Source organism: Grammomys surdaster, unplaced genomic scaffold, assembly GCF_004785775.1.
Source record: "Grammomys surdaster isolate TR1022 unplaced genomic scaffold, NIH_TR_1.0 146, whole genome shotgun sequence".
In the NCBI taxonomy this organism is placed as follows: Eukaryota; Metazoa; Chordata; class Mammalia; order Rodentia; family Muridae; genus Grammomys; species Grammomys surdaster.
The window spans coordinates 4,264,890-4,290,173 of NW_021604604.1; the positions used below are offsets into that span (position 1 = coordinate 4,264,890).

Genomic DNA, 25,284 nt, shown 5'->3' on the forward strand with positions numbered 1-25,284 from the left:
GGCAGAGAGGCAGAGAGGCAGAGAGGCAGAGAGGCAGAGAGGCAGAGGCAGGTGGATCTCTGAGTCTGAGCCAGCTTGGTCTGCCGAGTGGGTTTCAGGACAGCAAGGCTACACAGAGAAACCCTGTATTGAAAAACAACAACAAAAGAAAATAAAACAAAAAAAAAAGAAAAGAGGAAAGAAAAAAGAAAAATGCTATTCTTTTTGAGGAAACGACATGACTGTGTTTTCCTCAAAATTGATATAGTAAATGACATAGGAGAAAAAGATGAACTTATGCACTGCAGAGAGAGTGCGTAAGTAAGAGTGCACAGTTCTCTTCTGTCTCTGCTTTCTCCCTGTTCTGTGTTTAGGTTCAGTTTTAGTTTTTTACCACTTGATGGCAGTGATGGAGCTAGAGCCACCCTGGAAGGTTAGGGCAAGAACTCATTATGAATAACAAAAGGATCTGTACAAAGGAAATCCCTGACATTTCAATATTCTTCACATTTCTAGGTGATACTACTTATATTGCAAGTGACAGTGACAGGAGAGCCTCTAGATGGAGCTTCAGTACTTCCTAAGGGAAAGTGTGCTCACCTTCCAAATGTGTGCTTTACATTATTTTACATAACTTGCAATCTAAAGTGGACTTTTAAAAAATCATATTTAAGAATGAATTGATGTCATGTGAAATTAATTCACTAAACCCACCAGTAATTTAAAAATGGCTATTTAAGTGTCTTAGATTTCTATATCATTGCCACTGATAATTACTGGAAAAAGTATGTTAAAGTGCTAGTAATATGTTTCTATCTAGTATTAAAATGACCTTGCATATCTAATAAGTTAGTAAAAGATTTTAATAAGAATCAAGTATTTTTAAAAAAAAGAATCAAGTGCTTAAGATGAATTCAATGTTTTTAATTGATATTGCTATCTTTTCACATTTCACTCAACAGATCTTTGCATTCAGTTCTGGTAGAATACTGGCTACATACATACATTCATACATACATACTTAATTTTATGTTGTTCTATAAAAACCATCTGATGGTTTGATAGCAATTAAGATTATAGATGGTTTTGTTTATGAAGCAATATCCAATTTGAACATCCTAACCTTAATGTGGTTTACTAGCTTCATATACAAGCTCATTTTATGAGTTACCATATATAATTTGTAGATATTTATTATATGCATATATGTGTGTGTGTGTTTGGACTGGAGTCTGGTTTAAAATAAATTTGCATAGTATTGAATCCTTTACTTGTTTATCAACAAGAAAAAACTTGCTAATGTAAAAATAATGGAAGTTTTTTTTTAATTTGAGTAAATTCTCATTGCATACTGAAGGGTGGTCATCGTTTTCACAATGATTTTTTTTTTTTAATGAAACAAGACCATTTTGTACATCTTAATGAGTACACACTATATGGCTTTATAATTGCTACTTTTAGGACTCAAAATATTAAAGAAAGCCTCATATAATACATGGTTTAGAATTGACTTTAGGTAGGTTAGATGTTTTATCGTGAACGATAATAAATCACTGGGAATTCATAGTAGATGCATGATAATTGGTTTGCTGTTGTTTTTACATATTTTATTTTCTTGAATAAAATATTTGAGACGTAAAAACTCACTGAACAATAGTTTACAGTAACTTTCAGTAATTACATCTCATAAATAATGTCAGAACAATTGATTTTTCTCTTGCAATTAAATATCTTACAAATTACTTTCAGGGTATGTACAGAGCCATAGAAATTAAATTATTTGGTCATTAGTTTCTGTAAAAGTAACAGGTCACTTACAGACTTTATTAAGAAAACATTTTAGAAGCATCTCAAGTTTTTATTATTGATACCATTGAGTTTAAGATAATTGCATTAAATCAGCTTTCAATCATTTAATAAAGTGAACTTTAAAAGGCATATTCAATTTCTCAGGATAGGGAAACACCAACAGCTACTATGTTTTATGAATGGGAGTCAATAAATAGATGTATGGTTACTAATAAAAATAAAGTCATATAAATTAACTATGGTTAAGTTTCAACTTAAATTGTAACTTGAAGAATCTCACTTGCCTAAAGGAAACTGACAATTTGCATTTCTACGGAAGGACTTCTCTGTGAAAGGAATGGTTTCATCCCAGGTTAATTGTACATGTTAAGCTTCTAAGGGATAAAAGCAAGGCATGTAGTTGTCATTTGCAACAGTCACATACATTTTAAAATTTTAATTTGCTGGAGAAAAAGTTGTTTTGTTGTCATTTATGTTGCTAGGTTACATTTTCTGCTTTTTAGCCTGTATAATTATATTATATACTTTCACCTCCAGTATTTAAAGCTGCTTTAGGTACATCCACAAAGATGCATTCTTATTGACTAACATTTCCTGTTAAATTAGGAGCATTCCTTTTCAGTTTACTGTTATAAAAATGATATTGGTGTCAAGATAAAAAGTAACTCAGTAGAAAAGAACTGTCCCAAGTTTCTCACTTTTTAGGAAAATGATTTTTAAATGAAACACTGAACAGTAAAGATGCAGGACACAAAATCAATGTTTCAAAAAAAAAACTGGCCAACTGGTCTTTATACCAACAGCATACTTCAGAGAATGAAATTAGAAAAACATATTCCATTTAAAATAACTTCCCAAGATTAGATATTTAGGAATATATCTAACCAAAGGAGTGAAAGGCCTCTACAATGAAAAATCCAAGACACTAAAAAAAGGAAATCATACAAGATACTAGATGATGGAAAGATATTCTATGTTCTTGGATTGGCAGAATTAATTGGTGCCCATCTAAATTCCGGTGACATTATTTACAAGTTTAGATAAAACAATGAAGTAATTCATTTGGAACCACAAAGGACCATGAATAACCAAAGCTCTAATGGGTGTAGGCATTACAATACCTTACCTCCAATATGTGTGTGTGTGTGTGTGTGTGTGTGACTATAGCTGAAAAGATACCTGGAGATGGAATAAAAGTAGACTAGAGAAGATCAGTGGACTAGAGTAGAGGAACCAGAAATGACAAAGCTATACCCACTTAATTTTTGATAAAACATACATTGGAAAAAAGCCTTTTCAACAAATGGTGGATTTTTACCTGCAGAAGAATGAAATTATATCCTTTCACTTTTTACAAAAATCAATTTTAAGTGGATCAAAAGTCTTAGTTAATTTAAAATCTACAACTTCTAGAAAAAAATATAGAGGATACTTGTCTTAGTTAGGGTTTCTATTGTTGTGATAAAACACCACTACCAAAACAACTTGGGGAGGAAAGGATATTTAGCCTACACTTCCACATCACTGTTCATCGTTGAGGGAGGTCAGGATGGAACTGGACAGAAGCCATGAAGGAGTGCTGCTTATGGCTTGGTCCTCATTGCTTGCTCAGCAGGCTTTCTTATACTACTCAGGACCATTTGCGCGAGGGTAGCACCTTCCACAGTGAAGGCTGGTCCCTCCTATATCAATCATTAATCAAGAAAATGCCCAACAGACTTGTCTATAGGTCAGTTTTATGGCGGTATCTTCTCAAGAATCTTAAGATTCTTCTTCCCAGATAACAGCAATGGAAACAAACTGAATGGGAAGAAATCTTTTTCATCCACACTTCAGACAAGGGACTAATATTAATGTTGAGGATTTACAAAGAATTGCAGAAATTTGGCAGTGAAATAAAAATGCCAATCAACAATGGAAAATGAACTGAATAAACATTTACAAAACAAGAAAAAAGGAACACAAATGGCCAATAACTGTTTTAAAAAGTGTTCAGTGTTCTTAGCCATCAGGGAACTGTAAGTTAAAACTACTATGAGATACCACCTCACCCTAGTCAGAATGGCTATTGTAGTAAATCTCACAGCCAGTGTTTGAGAGGATGTGGGGAAAAAAAAGAACCCTTATTTTCTGTTAGTTAGTAGGGGTGCATTGTGAAAGTCAGTTAGGAGATTTCTCAAAAAATTAAAAATAGAATTACTATAGGATCCATCTATTTCACTCCTGGGAATATACCCAAGAGCTCTGTATCCTTATTCGCATCCTTCTGTTTTAGTGCTACTTTATTTGCTATAGCAGTGGAACTGGAGTCAACCTAGTTGTCCATCAACAGATGAGGGGATAATATTGGTATATGGTATATATGAATATATATATATATATACACACCATAATTGAGGGGTGTGTGTGTGTGCATGCACACTTATTTAAATCTGAAGAAAACTGAAATCACAAAATTTTCAGGAAAATGGATGGACTTAGAATGTATAATAAGCAAACAAAAGAAAGAAACAAAACTATGTTCTCCCTCATGTGGAATGTACCCAATAATGTATCCACATATGTAAATACATGTGCATGTGGGTACAGTATAACACAGAGGGAAGAGAACATGAAGGGCTGAATCTTAGAGGATAAGGACGGACTGAGTGCAGGCAGGGAGTTCAAGTCATTATAAGGGTAGAAAGCTAACTGTGCTTTGAGTTCTAACTCTGTCAAGGGGTTTTTGGTTTTGATGGTGGATAAGAGCACAAAAATATATTTAATAGTGAAAGTATAAAATGTGAAGCCCCCTAGCTTCTATTTTGAATGGCTACTCTAAGTATCTAGAAGGTCATTGAGTTATGTAGTCTTTGAGTCTGGTTAATTCAAGTATGTGATTTATTTTTTGCTACTTTGAAAAATGATAGTTTTAAAAATTCCTGAAATATAGTCTAGTTAACAGTATTTTTAAAGAGATGAACATAAAAGTACAAAAATCTATATCAGTTACATGTTTAGTAAATTTCCATTTTTATCAAAACAATTGACTATGAAAGAAAAGAGAGGCTAGGATTATAGTTCAGCTGGTAGAGTCCTTGTCTACCATACACAAAGCCCTGTGTAAACTGCTGGTGCCTGCCTGAAATCCCAATACTCAACTTGGACTGCATACGAAGTTGGAAGCTAGTGTGGACTGCTTAGGATTTTTGTCTCAGAACAAAGCAAAAAGAAAAAAAATTATGGGAACAGCTTTTGCTGATAGAACCCAACCACAGAAACAGATTTTACTTATGATTCCTACAGTGTGTCTGGCTGGCTTGTCCCACTAGTCATCTACACCTTTGAATAGCTTCTTCAATCTGTGTTAAAGTTTGCCTTTTTATTACTGAGTAGTGGTCAGTAATATTTAAAACACTATAACACTGCAGCTGTAAAAATGACTTTGCTATCTAGTTGTTTTATTTTTCAAAATAAAATACTAGTTTCTATGAAAAAATCATGAAAGTTTTATACAATATTTTTTCATCATTAAGGAATTCTTGTTTCATTTTAAAATTAAATTATATATTGTTAAAACAATTTGTTTTGTTTTATCTTCTACCACGAAGTTACCAAAAGAGCTAGTATTTTTACAAAGCTTAATTAATATTTTGGGGTTGAGGGGGATATGAAGTTGTATTGTAGAACTATTTCTTAGCCAGTTTTTTTTCACTAAAATTTTGTGACTGAGTGGATAAAAAAATGGTTCTTTCTCTAGTAATGCCATGACTTTTAAACTAAAAAGCAAGCTATATTGATGAATAAACCCTCTGACTTTGTTGTGTCCTTTTAATTTTTTGAAGATCAATAACTCTATGCAAGTCTTTGTAACTGTAATAAATATACATGCAATTTTCATAGAAAGGTGTGATTTTAATTTTCATATAAGTTTTATGTTGGTGCCTTCTAAGTGAAGCAGCTATGAGTTAGAGAATAAACTTATGTGGATCCAGATGTAACTGTGGCAGTGCACAAAAATTGTGATTATGTATACAGCTCCAAATTAGTCAAAGCTGATCCCGATGGAGACATTTCTGTTTAACTAATGTCGTATTAATAAAGGTTAGGAGAGTCATGTCACGGAGGCAAGTGAGTACAAAGTATGAAAAGATGGTCATATATTATGTGAATATAATTGTAATATATAATATCTGTAGTATGTATTTTGAGACATTAAAGGTAATGAAATAATTATTTATTTGCCGATAAGAACTAATAGTAATATAAATATTAGAAACTATAGAAAATGTTTACACCTCTTCTGTTCTAAAAATGTCAACTTATATACTATTACTCTTTAATATTTGTGTACTATGTTGATGTCTGCGTTGACTTACTCTGCTTATTAATGGACAAATTGAGCTTAAAGAACATTAATTCATGAAACTCAACATGTTCTGCAGACTAAATTTCAATAGATATAGTGGTACATGTATTCTCAACTCTTGTATTATGAAAACACATGTACATGATTTGAATCCACTAATTTAGGTTATTTCAACCTGTATCTTGTTTTAAACTTATTTTTTCATGTGTATATCATTAAAGACTACTTTGATTACATGTATATCTATGTGTTGTGTGCATATGCCTTATGCCCAGAAGAGGTTGTTGGATCTCCTGGAACTGGAGTTACAGACTGTTGTGAGCCACCATGTGTGTGTATGTTCAAATTCACTCCCTCTGGAAGAGTAGCCAGTACTCTTAACCACTGAGCCATCTCTCCAGCCCGTCAGCCTCTATCCTAGTTCATTTTTTTCATCTGAGAGCTGATATAGTAGCTTTAACACATATTGAAATAGTAGAAGCATTTAGTTTGTGGTTTAAGAACTTACCTTATATTTATTTTTATTAAATATTTTAAGCACTGTATATTTTCATGTATCTTTTTTATCATTTTCATATACTTTTTGTTTTTAATATTATATAGATTTGTAATTTTGCATAAATTTAATATGTGAATTGTTTAGATTTAATATGTAGATTTGAATATAAAATCAGTTTGCTCATTTTGAAATGTCATCTATTCTTGAATTTAAAATTTTATTTAATTATATTTATTTTATATATTTTATTTATATTATTTATTTTTAATCACATTAAATTATTGTACTTATTTAATTATACTTTATTTAATTTTATCTTTTAAAACTCATACACTAGCAACATTTACTAGAATACTTTTTATTTCCAAAAATATATAATTAAAGATGAATAGTCTGTGTAAGTTAAAAAAAATGACATAAACTTCATGAATACTCTGAAATTTATTTTCTTAAGATGGCATAAATACTACATTTAAATATTATTAAAATATAAATTAATAAGTTATTTTCTTACAAAATGGCATAAATACTATATTTAAATATTAAAATTTAATCTGATAGATGTGATGTCTTGCAATGAAAAGCTATGGCTTAAACCCTTTTACACTAAACATTACATATGATAAAGTTTGTTTATAAGTAGCTAGGTACAAATTACTGTAGTACTTTGTAACAACCCTTAAAATTATATGTTTTGGAATAATAAGAATTTTAAATTGATCAGAAAATAAACCAAAGAATTTGGTATCTTGTTTATAAATCATGATCCTAAGTGTTTCCTTAGAGGCGTTGAGTTTGTACAGAGAGACTTAAATTTAGATATTCTGGTATTTAATGTAGCATTAAGCTAAGTTTCTTACCTTACATATGCACATAGGTGTATATAAACTTATATTTGTGTGTATATGTATGTATGTATGTATATACATATTTTTGTTTAAGGAAAAAGATACAGGTTGCTTGCTTGATGGTCTCTTGCATTTAGAGTAGTCGTGATTTTATTAGGGCTTGTAAAGTAGAGGATTAAGGGAGCCTGATTTTAATTCCAACTTCAACTTCTTATATACAAATGATTGTTACACATCTATATATACAAACATATACATATATAATATTCAAGTTTTTGAAGAAAACTTTTTATCAATGTAATAATGTATCACTGAATCTTAAAAAAACAATTTAGGGCCGGACGGTGGTGGCGCACGCCTTTAATCCCAGCACTTGGGAGGCAGAAGCAGGTGGATTTCTGAGTTCGAGGCCAGCCTAGTCTACAGAGTGAGTTCCAGGACAGCCAGGGCTACACAGAGAACCTGTCTCAGAAAAACAAAAAATAAAAACAAAACCAAAAAAACAAAACAAAAAAACCTAGTTTAGTTTTCCAAAAAACATATTAGTATATTGTCATAACATAAGTTTCTGCAAAACCATGTAATCTCACAGAGCTATACATTTTTCCATGTATAGTAAGTAAGCCTGAAATATTCAGAAAGGACCTGGCAATGCCATTGTTATGAAGCCTTCACTCAGAGCTTAATGTAGCAAGTAAGTTGTTTCCTAAGTAATGGTTATTATTATTAATCAGTTATAACCAGGAGTTTGCTTTGTTGGCAAATTTAGCAATAGATCTTTTAAAGGTTGGGATGGAAGGATGTATGACTTCTGAAGAATAGTTTAATTTCTGAGATATCTAACACCATGCTTCAAATAAGTGAGTAATAATAAAAATACTAGTAGGTTATAATAAAACTATACAGTCATTTTCCAACCAACTTGCAATCATTAGTGTTCAAGTTGTCTGTCAATTACATGCGTTTGAACTTCTGCATATTTGCTTCCTTTGAAGGATGAGAGAGCCATTGGACAAAGTAATCCTAGGAGCAAAGTAAATGGCAAAGTGTTAAATCTGAAGCATGTAGATGCAGTGTCACAATGATTTTTAAGTTAGTATTGATGGAAGTGATTTGGAAAAATTTGAACTCCAGGCTCTGTTGGTGATCTATAGTATACATATAAAATTCATGGGAATCTTAAGACATGTTAAAAGTATACATTGTTTAAAATGTGTGCTGCTAATAGCAGCTCCACTTTCCCACCCTCTTAACTGGGGACTGTAGTAAAGGATGTTAGTAAGTAAGCACACTTACCTACCAAAGAATAGCTTAGAGAAGTTATATTCAACCCAACAAGACGTCACCCTTCAATTATAGTAGAGTAAATTTATTTTATTACATTTGTGTTGTGTGTGCATGCGTGTGTGTGTATGTGTGTGTGTGTACATGCAAATGAAGGTCAGAAGACAATTTACAGAAGTCAGTTCTCTTACTACCATGTAGGTTCTGGAGATCACATACTGGTAGGCTGTGGGGGCGGGACAAGTGTATTTTTGTTGGTTACACCTACAGTTAAAGGTTTTAAATTGTGTATGTATATTTCTATCGGATTAAAACAAGCTCAAAGGAGATTACAAAAAAGGCAGTGACAGTTAACCACATTAAGATTGAAGGTTCTCCCTCCCCCTCACTTGATGTCACATGTTTTAAAACCAGTAGATTGTTGAAACAAGTTTCTTTTTCTTTCTCTGCTTTTAACTGAGTTGTTAATTAAATCATTTTCAGATTTAATGAGCTGTATCCTCTGTGTGTGTGTGTGTGTGTGTGTGTGTGTGTGTGTGTGTGTTTGTGTAAGCTTTAATTTTTTTAAAAATAGGTGGTTCTATTTTTAATGGTGGTTCTTAAATGCTTTAACCTCTCTTCTAGTCCACCACCCACTAGAAAAGTGGAAAAGAAAAGATATAGGGGAAGTGGATGTGGAACTGTTAGAAATGGTTCTTTGGAGTAAATTTCATCTGTGTTGTCAGGAAATTGGTAGTTTAGTTCACAGGTCAGCAGTAGCAGCTCAGTCCACTCACAAACACTTCATGGAGACACCAGCAGTCCAGTTGAGTAGTGTGGGATAGCAGTAGCACAGCCTAGCAGACAGCCAGGCCTCAGCCTTGTTGAGTCAGCAGGAGAGATTTAGACCTATAGGGGTGCCTGGAGAAGTTCTTGGCTGTGCCTCAAGATGTGAGACCAATGCTCGAGCTCCCACTGGCTGTGGGATCATATTTTTATTCTTTCTAAACATCATGTGTCCTTTCTCCTGTTTGCTATGGCAAAACATCCTTTCACCTGTGTCTGCTTCAGGAACACGTTCTTCACCTGTTTGCTCCAGCAAAACACCTAACTGAGTCTCCAAAGAAACCATAAATTTCCACTTTAGGGTTTCTTTGTGTAGTTCTGGCTATCCTAGACCTTGTTCTGTAGACCAGGCTGACCTCAAACTCACAGAGATCCAACTGTCTTTGTCTTCTAAGACCAGCATCTTTGTTTTTCTTTTGTGTTGTTACCAGTATCAACATGTGTGCAAATTTGAAACCAAAAAGCTACAAGATTTATTTTTCTTTTTTCTTTTGTTTCAACATCACTGAGTGCATCCGAAAAAATATTTATGTATGCAAAGTTCACACTATGATTTTTGAGACTCTAAATTTTTCTTCTTTTCTAAGAAAAGTTTCTACTTTCAAAACAGGCTTGTTGCCATTCCTGCAATAGTGCAGTTCTGTCTTCTCTAAGATGACCCTAGACTTACTCAGTGTCTTTTACCTGTGCTAAGCTATGAATTCTGTAAGAAGAAAGTCATATGATTATCATGCATTTGCCAATTCTGGAACCACATCACACTTTCCCCTATTCAAAGAAGTGGCCAACTCCCTGGTTGAATACTAGGATCTTTGCTACCCACAACCTGGTTGCTACCAGAAGTTGTTTATAGGCTAGGAATGTAGCTCAATAGTATAGCTACATTTAAATCCCAGCACTGAATAAATGAGCTGAATAAATGAGCAATTAACCATTCTTTGCCATATGTGTTCATTTTGTACCAAAATGAGTATGATTGGCCAAACCTAAGTCATATGTAATTTTTCTTTAAATTCTCTTCCATCTATAACATGAGAAGGCACTCTAGAAATGGACTAATTATAGTCGTAGCCACTAACCATGTGTAAGTATTTAAGTGAAATAAAGTTTGAAATCTCAGCCTGTGGGTGCTACCCATTATCTCAGGTACTCAGTGGCTATTTGGACTAATACTAATCAGCTTTGTGTTGTGACAAAGTACTTTTGAGTAGCAATTGAAAAGGAATATCTGGATTTGAGCTAAAATAAACCTTCCCCTCCTTTTGTACGGAGCTGGCTTCCTTGTTGGTAGGCTGGAAGGAGTGGGAACTTCATGGTGGGGAGCATGTGGCAGTGCAAAACTCATGGAGAATGGGTAGCAGAAATAGAGAAAGCCCAGGACCAGAAATAACCTCCAAATACCCACCCCTGATGAATACTGCCTCTAATTAAACTTCTAACTTCTAATAACCACTCAGCTGTGAACTCATCAATGAGTTGATATATTGATGAAATCACCTTCATGATTTACTAGCTAGGTACCAAGCCTTCAGCACATGAGCCTTTTGAAGGGAAAACTCATATCCAGACTGTAAGAATATTAGACATTTTAGATGCAAATATTTCCCACATTGTAGAAGATTCCTTTGAAAAATGCTGGAGTAGAAGAGAGATGAAATGAACATGAACTTTATCTGTCTTTAAAGCTGTGGTATTTGAAACAGATTATACTTTCATAGGAGGGCAAGAATAGGTCATTTGAGCTAGGATCTTGGAATAATTTGGATTTCTAGTGAATTCCATAAACACCTGAAAGATATAAATGAATTGAGTTTTGCTGTTAGGTTTTTGACCTGAGCTACTAAATAGAGTGGTTGTTCTTTGTAACTTTAATTTTTTAAAAACTCTACTTTTAATGATGGTTCTTAAACACTTTAACCTCCCTTCTAGCCCACCACCCACCAGAGGTAGTGGGAAAGAAAAGCTACAAGGGAAGTGGACTGTTTAAAAATGGCTCTTTGGAGCAACTCTAATCTGTGTTGTCTTGAAATTGGCAGTTCAGTTCACAGGTCAGCAGCTGCAGCTCGATCCACTCTCGAACATTTCATGGATACACCAGCAGTCCAGTTCAGTAGTATTGGGGTGACAGCAGGTGGCCCAGTCTAACAGAGACAGCCAGGCATGAGAGATTAGGACCAGTTGGCATGTTGGGAGCAGTTCTTAGCTGTGCCTTGCTCAATGAAGTGAAGATCAGCAAAGACACAAGATCAACAAATGTTGCGCAGCTAGCTCCAAAAGCAAGCCAAGCTCTGTCTCTGTCACTGTTTGTTGAGGTTTTTTTTATACTCCCTCTAAACATCATGTGTCCTCCATGAGTCTTGCCTCAGCCCAAGCCTGCAGAAGTGACAAGAAACTCCAGCACACCACCAGTTTTTTTGGCGCATTTCTTTCTATGGAGTCCCAGTAAATGGAGCTCAGCTATGCAATGTAACTAATACAATGTGAACTAATACATGTGTGCTGTTGGCAAAGAATTCTTCATCACGTGTCCTTTCACGTGCTTGCTTTGGCAGAACATCCTTTCTTCTGTGTCTGCTTTAGTGAAATGTTCCTTCATGAGTCTGTCTTAGTCTTTCACCTGTGTCCGCTTCAGGAAAACACCCCCTCATATGTATGCCGCAGCAAAACACTATTCAACACAACTGACTTTCCGAAGAACCCTTAAGTTTCTACTTTAGTACTTAGAAAGTCTAAATAAAAGAGTCAAGGTCTGTCTTAGTTTCTATGCTATGGCTGTCATATGACATCATGACTGAATTTATTGGGAGCTTACAGTTTCAGGGGCTAGAGTTCAAGACCATCACAGTGAGGATCATGGCAGTAGGCAGACAAGCATTGTGCTGGAGCAATAGCTGGGAGCTTACACCGTGATCCATGAGGCAAAGAGAAAATAGTGGAAATAGCATGGGCTTTTGAAACTTCCAAGCCTGTCTCCAGTGACACACCTCCTCCAACAAGGCCATTCCTCCTTTTCCTTCCCAAACAGTTCTACCAGCTAGGAACCTAGCATTCAAATATATGAACCTATGGGGCTGTTCTCATTCAAACTACCACATTTTCCTCCCTGGTCCCCATAGGCTTATGACTATATAATGAAAACTACATTTAGTCCAACTTTAAAAGTCCCCATTAGTCTTTCACAGTCTAAACATAGTTTAAAAGAGACTCATGACAGTCTTTTAAATTGTAACCCCAGTAAAATCAAAAAGCAAATCATATACTTCTAACATATAATGACATAGAGTATACATTTCTAGCCCAAAAGGAGAGAATAGGGCTTGGTGAGGAAATAATATAGACCAAAGCAAATTCAAAACTCTGTAAAGCAAACTTCAAATCCTGTTACTCTTTGTCAGATGTCAAAGGACTTAAATGGCTCTGCCCTTCAAGTTTTGTTGACTATATCACAGTTCTATCTCTTGAGCCAGTGCTTCTCCCTGTGTGCAGCTCTCCCTGGAAGTTATCTCTCAGCCCTGGTACCTCCAGTATCCTGGGCTTACCTTTCATTCCAGGCTTTTGTTTTGTTTTGTTTTGTTTTGTTTTGTTTTGTTTTGTTTTGAACAGCTAAACACAGTGACCTCTCAGGTCCTCCCTGCAGAAACTCCTCTGCCAGAGGCCCAGCTTACGTAGCTCTCCTGTTTATACTCTTGTGCTGTCTTTTAGATTTTTCATTTGTTTGTTTGTTTTGTTTTACTTTCTGTGTTTGCTTCTTAGGTAATTGATTCATTTATTTTGGGTTTATTTTGTTAAAACTAACATTCAAAACAGTTATGTTTTCTCCTAAGAACTGTGTCTCTCATCATTTTTTTTCATAAGTTTTGATACAAAATGTTTTCCTTTCATTAAATTCTAGGTAATCTGTAATTTAAATTTTTATTTTTGGTCTGGAAACTTGTGTTTGTATTTTAATTTGTAAGTTGCCATGGTGTTGTATTTTTTTAAAGTGTTTTAGTTACTGTCTGAGTTAGTATTCTTAATTTTGCTGTGACCAAATATCTGACAACAGGCAGCTTATGGGAGGCGTGAGTCTTTTGGCTTATAGTTGAAGGAGGTATAGTCCATTATGATAGGGAAGTTATGATGGCAGGGTTCTGAGATCACATTGTGTCTGCATTCAGAAGGCCAAGAGCTGAAATGGGGCTAGGTTGTAAAACTTTAAGACCCACCCAGAGTGACAACATCTTCAGCAAGACTCCACTTCCTAAAGATTCTACAACCTTCCAAAACAGCGTCACCGGTTAGAGACCCAAGTGTCACGTGAGGCTGTGCAAGATGTTTCACATTCAAACCACAGCTATCACTAATAGTTCATATATCCGTGAGTTAAAAGTATAAATGTATACTGATGGTCTTGCCAACTGAAAGAAAATTGCTTCAGCGCCTGCAGTACAAGGTATTGATAGTCAGTTGTCATTCTCCATGATCCTTTTTTTTTTTCCTGCACTGGCCAGATAGAAGAGTTAAGGAGATATGGGAACCCCCACACCTGCATCTCTCAGAGGTTCGATACTCTCAGTATTGTCTTTCTTCCTTTAAAAAATGCATTTCTAATGTTAAACTTTCTTGTAAATAATGCTCTTATTGCATTGTCTTATTGCATTATTTGTCATGATTTGTTTTTCTTTGTATCTTAGAAAAAAATAACTATTTAATTTTATCTTTGCTTAATACTCAGTAGTCTTAAGTTAGAAAAGTAATTATAGCTGTATGTGGTGATGCACAGCTGTAATCTCAGCATAGGGGAAGGGAGGCAGGGAGACCATGTGTTCAAGATCAGCCAGCTTGCTACATAGAAAGTTCATAGCCAGCCTTCCATACATAGAGCTGTCTCAAAACAAACAAACAAACAAACAAACAAACAAACAAAATTAGGTTGGGGTTATAGTTCAGTTGATGTGCTTCTGGCCTGTATGAAGACCTGGGTTTGAGCCCTAGCATTGCATATAGTTGGATGGTGGCACATTCCTGTAATTCCTAGCAGCCCACGTGTATTATCCTCAAGCTATGTATTAAATTCAGTGCCAGCTTAGGCTACAAAACAAATACTTCCCCCACCCATATTCATACTGACTAAAAGAGAAAAAATAATCATAATCAACTTCTTTTTTAGGGGGTGGGGAGACAAGGTTCTCTGTGTAGCCCTGACTGTCCTAGAACTTTGTGTCTGTAGATGAGGCCGGCCTACTCAGATTCTCCTGCCTTTGGCTCCCCAGTGCTGAGATTAAAGGCATGTGCCACAATACTCAGACTATAATCAATTTTTAATGAAGACTTTCCTTAAGTCATCAATACAAAAGTCGCCACCAATGATAAAATCTTGGTATTTTTGGACTTTCTTGTGTCAGTCTTAAGTATTCTAAACATAATGGAAAAAAAGTTTCTCTAAAAACCTTTTCTGTTTTACTCTAGAATGCAGTTTTCTAATCTGTAATTGAAAATGGTCTTCTAATGCTCAAATTCTTTTTTAAAATTGATCTTAATCCATCTTGTCTATTACTACTTTATATATTTGTTTGTTTTACCTGCGTTTAAGTATATATAAGTTAAGTTTATATCTTATTTGTTTTTTAGTTCTTCTTTTGTAATGGCCTTTAACTCAGAGATTGTCCTGCTTCCGCTTCCAAAGCGCTGGGAGTAAAGGTGTGTACTACAACACCTGTCCTTGATTTTCCATATTTTGTTGATAGTATTTCTGGGTTGGATTTCTGTATTTTATCCCATATAGAGTCTTCAGTCTTAAATATGCAGATTTATGTCTTCCACAAAGTTTTCATTTTCATTCCCTTTTTTTTTCCCCTAAAAAATGCTTTTTTTGAAGTGCATCATTTTTTTCTTCCTGAACTCATTATATGTATGTTGCTACTCTTCACAGTATCCTGAATGTCTCTGGGATCTGTTTTTTCTTTCATCCTCTGTCTTGTCTCCAGGTCAGATAATCTCAGTTGACTTCTCCTCATGCTCACTGAGTCTGTCTGCTGCCCATGCAGATCTGCTGTTGAGATTAACCTAGTGACATTTCCATTTCAGTTACTGTATTTTTGAAGTCTAGTAGTAATTCTGTTTAGGACCTTTTAAAGGTTTCCATCTTTTTGTTAGTATTCTGTTTTAGAGAGAAAATATTCCCATATTTTTCTTTTTATACATGCTCTTTGACCATATTAAGAGTTAAAGTCTTGCCGGGCTGTGGTGGCGCATGCCTTTAATCCCAGCACTTGGGAGGCAGAGGCAGGCGGATTTCTGAGTTCGAGGCCAGCCTGGTCTACAAAGTGAGTTCCAGGACAGCCAGGACTACACAGAGAGACTCTGTCTCGAAAAACCAAAAAAAAAAAAAAAAAGAGTTAAAGTCTTTGTCTAATGGGTCCAATATTTAAACTTTTTTTGACAACTGCTATTAATTTCTTTTTTCTCTGTGTATCTGCCAATTTTCCTCTTTCTTTGCAAGATTTATCAGTTTTTTTTACTGTATGTATAATTCTAAATATTTTAAATATGTAACATGGCAATTGTATTTTCCCACCTCCTCAGAGTTTGTGCTATTTGTCTAGTGACTATTCTAAACTAAGTTTATAAAATATTCATTCTTGATTATGTGTGGCTATTGGACTCTGCCTAGATTAGTTATTAGCTAATGACTTGAGAGAGATCCGTAAACCATATGGAAGAGGAGAGGAGGAAAAGGAGACAGAGAGAGAAGTGAGCTGCAGATGCAGACAACAAATGAGACTGTCTCAGTCTTGGTCTGTGTCTTAGTCACTGTTCTATTTCTATGAAGAGACACTGTATATGACCAAGGTAACTCTTATAAAAGGAAGCAGTAAGTTGGAGCTTGCTTACAGTCTCAGAGTGTTAGTCCATTATCATCATGGCAGGAAACTTGTGGAAGAGAATTACATTCTGATCTATAGACAGTAGGCAGAGAGAGGGGTTGCATGTGTGTGGACAGACCAACAAGACACTGGACTTTTGAAACCCCAAAGCTCACCCCCAGCAACAAACCTCTTTCAACAGTGAGCCACCTTCTTCAACTAGGCCACACCCCCTAATCCTTCAGAAAAATTCAACTGAGGACTCAGCATGCAAATATATGAGTCTTTAGGGGCCATTCTTATTTAAGCCACCACACCCAGTTAACTTTTGGAGCATGCTTTCAGTGCTGAGCTGGGTACTGACTACTGTTTCTTAGCCTGTGCTCACTCCTTACACAGAGCTTGAAGATGGACCAGTTGTGAGACCTTCAGTGTCTTTTCTGGTCTTTCCGAGCATATGCTCGTCTTCTGAGCACATGCATAGTCTTCTGGTTTCCAAGGAAAATGGGGCAACACTTCAAAGACACTTTCCCTAAAGTCTTTCTTCCCAAATGTTACCCCTTGACTGATTTAGTTATCCTTTAAAGGACTTTATTTAACCTTTCTTCTTCTTCTTTTTTTTTTTGTTTGTTTTTGTTTTTGTTTTTTTTTTTGGTTTTTTTTGTTTGTTTGTTTTTCGAGACAGGGTTTTTCTGTGTAGCCCTGGCTGTCCTGGAACTCACTCTGTAGACCAGGCTGGCCTCGAACTCAGAAATCCGCCTGCCTCCGCCTCCCAAGTGCTGGGATTAAAGGCGTGCGCCACCACTGCCCGGCTCCTTTCCTTCTTTCCCTTCTTTTTTTTCTCTTACATTACATCTCAACTGCAGCTTCCCCTCCCTCTGTACGTCCCAGCACCACCCCCACCCACTTCTTCCTCCATTGTTTCCCTTCTAAAAAAGAGCAGACCTCCCAGGGATTTCAACTCAACATGGCATAACAATTTACAACCAACCTTCATGTGACCTAGTAGGAGGGAAGAGGTTTCAAGAGCAGGCAAAAGAATCAGAGACCCCACCCCCAGCTCCAACTTCTACTGTTAGGAGTCCCACAAGAACACTAAATTACATAACATAGCATCTATGCAGAGGACTTAGCTCAGACCCATACAGAGTCCATGATTGTTGCTTCAGTCTATGAGCCCCTATGAGTCCTGTTTAGTTGATCCTGTGGCCCTTATTTTCATGGTGTCTTAGACTTTTCTGGCTCCTGTAATCCTTCCTTGCCCTCCTCTGTGGTCATTCTCCTGGCTCTGTCTAGTGTTTGGCTGTAGATCTCTGCATCTGCATATCCCATCAGTAGCTGGATGATGTCTAAAGTGTTTGCCTGTAGTGATTTGAATAGGAATGGCCCCAGTAGACTCATGTGTTTGAATGCTTAGCCAATAGGAAGTGGCTCTATTAGGAGATGTGGCCTTGTTGGAGTAGGTGAGACCTTGTTGGAAGAAGTGTGTCACTGTGGAGGTGGACTTTGAGGTCTCATATGCTCAAGCTAGGCCTAGTGGGGCAGTCTCCTATTGCCTGTGAATCAAGATGTACAACTCTCAGGTCCTTCTCCAGCACCATGTCTGCCTTCACACTGCCATTCTTTTCCTGCATAATGATAATGGACTAAACCTCTGAACTGAAAGCCAGCCCCAATTAAATGTTTCCTGTGTAAAACTTGCTGTAGTCATTGTGTCTCTTCACAGCAATAGAACCCTAATTAAGAAAATACCTCTCTGGTGACAGTTGAGCTAGGCACCATCTATGAGTATAGCAGATATCATTAGGAATCATTTCATTGATTATTTTTTTCCAGATGGGTTTGTATCTTGGGTCTCTGGCAATGTGTGTGCATGCACACAAGCATTTAGCCACATACATTGCAGCACCCTTGTGGATGATGCAGGGGAAATTTTAAGGGAGTTAATTCTCTCCTTCTATCACGTGGATTCCAGGGATCAACTTAGGTTGATCAGATTTGGTGGTATGAGCCTTTAACCACAGAATACTTCATGGCCACCATTATATGTTCTTGACAAATGTCTGTACACTTTCAGAGTTCTAAACTTGATTTAACAAAAAAAGAAAGTCTTTAAAATATCAGTAGACAGACAAGTCAGAACAACCATAATTCTTTGAGAACAAGGTCAGCTGTGCTTTCTCTTGTACTGGGAACTCACACCATGAATGGAGATTGGTGCCTTCAGAACCCTTACTGAGAATCAGCTTCATGCTGTCTTAAGTGCTTGCCTGATTGCCATAAACTTTGATTGGTTTCCAGAGTTCAGATAAAGTTGATTCTGACAGTTTTGCCAGGTTATTCACTGTTTCTGTGGCAGGGCAGCCCTTGGAGTTCTCTCCTACGTTTTCACTGAGGTTTGATCACAGTATTCCCATTTTGACGAGCATATATTACGTTAAAAAGTGTTAAGAGTGACAATATGTCTCTTCATTACAGAGGTTATCCAAGTGTTAAGATAATTCTATTTGCCTGCTAGTGAACTAGATCACATTTAGAAGGAATAGAGTAACGACAAATTAATGTAGCACATCTCTTGATATCAACCAATGGTCAACTCATTAATCACCCTGTCAAATTTTTTTCTCAATAAAACAGGTTTTAGATGGTCTGTTCTACTGAATTTGATAGAGGAATGTTCTGAATTCTGTCTATAGAAGAAGTTTGATATAGTATGTTAGAGAAGCCAGCACACATCAGACACTTAACCTTTAAAACTTACAGTGTAGCTTGATGCTGGCTTGGTATGTACCTGTATTCCCAGCTGTTCAGGAGACCAAGGCAGGGTGATCACTTGAGCCCAGGAGTTTGAAGATAGCCTGGGGAACATAGTTGGTCTCACTGTCTATGAGGTCTCACCTCAAACACCAGCAACCATAGGGAGAAGAAGAAGCAGAAGTTCGTAGGACGTACCTTATGATTTTGTGGATATATGTTCCCAGTGTTTATCAAATTCATAGGATGATAATGGTTATTTTCACTACCTCCCCAAAGTTTCCTTCTTTTACAAATTTAAGCTTAAATTTTAAATAAAACAGGCATCATAGCTCTGACACTGAAGTAATTTTTTTGTGTTGAATTCTGTGTTCATTTTTGTGTAAAAATATAACTTGAATGTTACTTAGCTTTTCACTGCCTTGTTTGCAAAATGGGCTCAATAACTATACTTACACAGTAGATTTGCATGTGGCTAAAATTAAGATGGCTTAAATGCCTTACATTAAATAAATGCACAAGTTACCTCAAGATACAACTTGCCCAGAGAATGTCTTTTTAGACAGGAAAAGCTATGTTTTGTTTTTTGTTTTTGCTTTTAATTTCCTCCCCTTCCCTTCTTCCTCTTGCTCCAGCCCTGCTCACTCCTGCTCAAAGTCCACTATAGCTGTCTTCAGACACCCATGTGAGGGCATCAGATCTCATTATGGATGGTTGTGAGCTGCCATGTGGTCGCTGGGATTTGAACTCATGTCCTCCTGAAGAGCAGTCACTGCTCTTAACCACTGAGCCACCTCACCAGCCCAGGAAAAGCCATGTTACTTACAGTTGATCTCATTGGTGAAATACCCGTGTTGGGCAGATTCTCTAGAGGAAAATCTGTGTTTGTGTGTAGTATGAGAGGCCAGCTCCTTAGGAGAGGATGGTCTGGTTTTGTAGCCAAGTAAAAACCAAGAACACAAGGATGGTGAACTGTACCCTCAAGTGTAATTATGTGGGAAACCAGCAGGATAGGTCAGCAAGGTTGGGAGACAAAATTAAAACAGTGGGGAAACAGAAGGTGATTACAATTCTTGGAGGGCTTGAAACAGAACTATCTTATCTGGCTGTACTTATATTTGGGGTACATACTGTGACCGAAAATTTGAGGAGAAAAAACCAGAAGCAAGGAAATGCCTTGGATGACCAGTAGTCATTTTTATTTTTAAGTTATATATGTTACATGATATATGTGATTTTAAATTTCTAATTAGACACATGGCACCTTTGCATGACAAAAGGATTCAGCACACATTTCTATTAAATAGCCCTACCTACCCCTTTCCTTCAGTATTACCTGTCATCTAATGTGGGAAGTACAGCCTTCCTTAAGCAAATTTAAGATGAAATCATACAAACATATTATCTACAAGTTTTACTCTGTTAGTTGTATAGCTCCTGGACTCATCATAAGTCAGAGAAGTATTCAGACCTAGGGTACCATACTAGCCTGAAGCAACAAGACATACCCCACCCCCACCCTGTGAAATAATGGCTCATGAAGAAAAGCTTTGACAGGCTAATTGTAGGGTTTGGTTTTTTTTGGTTTTTTTGTTTTGTTTTGGTTTGGTTTTGGTTTGTTTTGTCTCTTTTTCTCCAAATCTTTAACAACCATTTGGCCCCTGGTATATAGATTTTTGTGTTGGTTTGAGTTTTTAGTTGTTGGAGCCATTTAGTAAAATAGTTTTAGTACTTAATTAGACAAATGGCTATCAAACAAATTTAATAAGTTACTTAACTGACGCTTGCCTCGAGACTCTGTTTTTAAATACAGTGGAAATGAAGTTTTGAGCTTTGGTGTGTATTTATTTTAGCCACATAAATGATGTTTTCTTATTGTATCCACACAAACGAGATTACTATTATGTTAACATCTACCTAATCTGAAGCACTGTCCACTGTGACCTTGTGTGTATTTTAAACTGTATTAGTAAAGCATGTATAACGGGAAAGGTTTTTGTTGGTGGTGGTTTTTATACAAACCAGACTGGGGAGACTGGGATGGTGGAAATGTCCTTTAAAGTATATAACTGTAATTACATCTGTTTTCAAATAAATGCAAATTTACCTCCTTTCAAATAAACATTTTTGACTTGTAAAATTGGGATTCCATAAGTTGTTGCTGGATGATAGCTTCAATATAAATAACAATAAAGAAACTATACATATAAGCTTGTGCTTCAGAAACTAGTTTTAAGATTCTCTAGTACATAATAAAGTTCTTTGATGGCATACAGATATATTAATTTTTAATTTGCCTTTTCTTATATCTTAATTACTGGAAAAGATTTATTGACTAATTTTAGGGAGGAAAGTGTTGGAAAAGTTTTGCTAAATACGGATCTCTCTGAATGGCTGTATGGTAATGAAAAGTTAAGAGGAGCGCCAAATGAGATTGAATAATTGTTCAGTCATGTGGGTCAGGCTGGCTGCATAGCCTGGTTGTTAAACTGATTGCTCAAATTACATTGCCCGGGGTCCTGCACTTGGTTGGCTGTCTTCTCAGATCTTAGCAAGGTTCTGGGAATTTCTCTTTCTGACAAAGTTTGCTTTGTATTTTCCCCTCCCCCTCCCAACCCAGGATGCTTCATCTGCAGACATCAGAAAAGCATATCGTAAGCTTTCACTAACCTTACATCCAGATAAGAATAAAGACGAAAATGCAGAAACTCAATTTAGACAAGTAAGTGAAATGCAGTTTTATTTATAAATATATAATGATAATTGTATTAACTAATATGCTTATGCTAGAAATAGTAACTTACTTGTAGAATATTTCATTTTAACACAAAAAAGCTTAAATATATAATATTTAGCTTTTTATTTGTTTTTTAATGGAATACTTTTTACCAACATTTTGTGTCATTTAGAGTTTCTTAGTTGTTGGAGGGTCATGGCTCTCATAATTTTCTTGCTAAATTATGTTCTTATTCTTAAAATATTTATAAGGTAAGCTATTACTTTAACACCTTTGACAAAATTCATTTGATATCAAGTAGTCCTTAAACATCTAATGTGCTTCTAAAACCATAAGATGTTGCTTATAATTGGATTTTTACTGTTTACTACATAGCTGGGACATGGGGGTTTCTGCATATGCTTTATAGAGCTTTCATCCTCCTATGTGATTTCTCATAGTTGTAAGTATTTTTATTTTAAAGTAATGCTTTTATTTTAGTTGGTGGCCATTTATGAAGTTTTAAAGGATGATGAAAGAAGGCAGAGGTGAGTGTGCAATTGTGTTTTTAAATTTAGATGGGCAAGTTCATGCTACAGCCTTTAAAAGGAAAGAATTAAGTCCTGTTTAAGTTAGGCTTTGTTTGTTTGTTTGTTCCAAGAAATGCATTGTTTTACAGTCTTTGTAGAATAGAACTCATTTATTTTGAACATATTCCCTAGAGTGATTTAGTACTTACAGATTAGGATCATGAATCATAAATTTAGCAAGTTTTGCTTCATTAGAAAAGACTTTACCATGAGTGTTTATGCCCTGGGAAACAACCAGTTCTTGATTCAACCAAATACCCACTCTTAACAGTATATGATAAATAACCTCTATGTATTTGCTGGACCCATTACGCTCAGACCCTCTTCTTAAGTGTTTGAGGTTATCATTTTAGTAATCCCTTACGTGTACTGTCCTGATGTCTCTTCACCTCCAGATAGCCCAGGTGATAAACTGTGAGATGTGCATGAATGCAGAAGATAGACGTAAAAGAAAATTGTTCCTCTTTTCTCGCTTGTTTACACTTCTTTCCTACACCTGCTATAGTGATTGCGTCTGGTAACCTTAGACAAGAGGTACTTTCTCATTCAGACATGTCTCTGCCCTTTTCAGAAGAGCAGTAATATATGTGTTCACAAAGTGGTTTACAGTGCCAGTGACTTACAGAGGCCGTTCCTGTGTTGTAGAATGTATGGAGTGTCAATCCAGTTGCAAAGTCTTTGGAGATTTTAAAATCATACCCATAGAAAGAAACATATTTTAAATTATTCTTTGAGACACATATAATTGAAACAAAAGTTTCACATATGCACACAAAAATCATTGCAGGTGAAATAAACTTTTTGTTTGTTTGCATGTTTGTTTCATTCTGAACTTGTTAGTCTTTAAAGAACAAACAGTAATAATGCTGATTGGAGTCCAACAGGTTGATTTCATGAGACAATATTGGACAACATTGGAAATTTGACTGTGTTGTCTTAAACAATTGCACATTTGAGATTTAAGCTAAAGCAGGCCCAAATACCTGGTTTGTTTGTGGCTAGCACAATCTTATAGACAAACCCAAGAATTACATGGTGAGACATTCTGAGTTTTTCTTCAAATATATGGTCTGGAATAATTCTGTGTCCTAAAATATTAGCTGCCTTTCCTGGTTCTTGTAGTAACTGTTTAATTTGAATATCCCAGTTGGTCAGGTTGTAATACAGGATTCAAGTACTATCTTTACGTTCTTTGGTTTATACCAAGAACTGACTGGCTTTGGTCCAGGCATTTCCTCTAGTTTAGGTTGTCCTGTTGAAAGAAGTTTTCGTTACTCTGTACATTTATTCTAGTAGATTTCCTTTAGTGAGCAGCTAATTTTGTCTCATACATCAAGAATGTGTTGTAAAGATAGCTTTCTTTATTCTTTCAACATCTTTGCCATCAAATTTTATCTTTTTGCTTGTTGTTTTCTTAGAAGTCAGTAAATTTTGTGATAACTTCTTCTATTAGAAGAATCATTTTTGTCTTTTCACAGCAAATCACTTCTTACCTAATCATTGTTTCTGTGTTAACAGAGTCGTCTGACATAATCTCTTTAGGAATAGTTCCCTCTGCATTTACTTTAGTGTTAGCAGAAAAAAAAAAAAAAAGACCTGACAGTTAACACAAACATCTGTAGTATTTATACCCCTTGAGGCACAAGTAACTCTTTTGTAACTGGTTTTCCTTGAGGCAAAAGACTTAACTAATCAAGTTGAGAATAACTTCTCTAAAGCTTGTGCCTGAGGCCAGATGACCTGTGAATATTTAGACACAGGAGAACGACATGTCTGCAGATATTTTCAGTAAGATTCTTAGTTCCTTAAAAAGGAAAGAGTAGTCAGCTACATTTTCTAACACCATCTCATACTGCTCTCACTAAATAAATTTTGCTGGCACAATTCATTATCATAAATATTCCTTGAGCAAGTGCTTTAAGATTGTAACCTAGGCATATAGTTTGGAACATTATCATAGAAGTGTTTCCTGTTTTTTTTTTCTCCATAGATGTAATTATATTTTTATTGAAATTAAATAAATTGTTTATCTTTTTGTGAGAAAGGGAAGAGCAATGCAATAAATAAGTTAACAAATGGAATAACTTTTTTCTTCAGAAAGTGATATGTTTTATTTTGTTTTGTAATGATATAAATTAGGTATAAATTACATATTATGAAAAACACCTGCTCTAAGTGTACAATCCAGTGACATGTATTAACTGTACTGACCTCAGCATACTCTCTCGACAACCCAGTCTTTAAACATTTTCATCCTCAGAAAAATAAATCCCAAGCCCATTTATAGGCAATTCCTGCTCTGAGTTCCAGCCCTAGATAATCAGAGATCTGCTCAGTGTGTTTATCAGTTTGTCTGTTCTGTTCATTTCATAGTGACAGAATCATGCAGTGTCTAGTCCTTTGCATCTGGTTCCTTTCATTTAGCATTACATTTTTTTAAGTTTATTCATACTATACTATATCATAATGCTTTATTGCTATTACTGAATACTATTCCATTGTGAGGATATTTTTATTTATCCATTCACCATTTGATGGACCTCTGGCTTTAAACGCTTTGTATAGAAGATGCTGTGAACATTAGCATAAAAGTCTTTATATAGACATAAGTTTCATTTCTTAGATAGAACAAATTCCTAGAAGAATATTTGGAAACCTTAACTTACCCACTCCTCAAAGGCATAGATTATAACTTGAAAATAATAGATTTTCCTTGAATGTAAGGAATTCTAGCATAGAATTCTTACCTAAATTCCATAGCAATTACACTCATTTGAAGGACTATCA

The 25,284-nt window shown here is 35.6% G+C and overlaps 1 protein-coding gene across 1 annotated transcript in view; it reads left to right on the forward strand.

Annotated features, from left to right (window-relative positions):
• Dnajc1 (DnaJ heat shock protein family (Hsp40) member C1) overlaps positions 1–25,284 on the forward strand; it is a 170,611-nt gene that overhangs the window by 43,925 nt on the left and 101,402 nt on the right. Inside the window, exons 2-3 of the mRNA XM_028764834.1 lie at positions 21,812–21,913; positions 22,409–22,455. Coding sequence (XP_028620667.1) covers positions 21,812–21,913; positions 22,409–22,455 — 149 coding nt within the window. The remainder of the gene's footprint in view (positions 1–21,811; positions 21,914–22,408; positions 22,456–25,284) is intronic.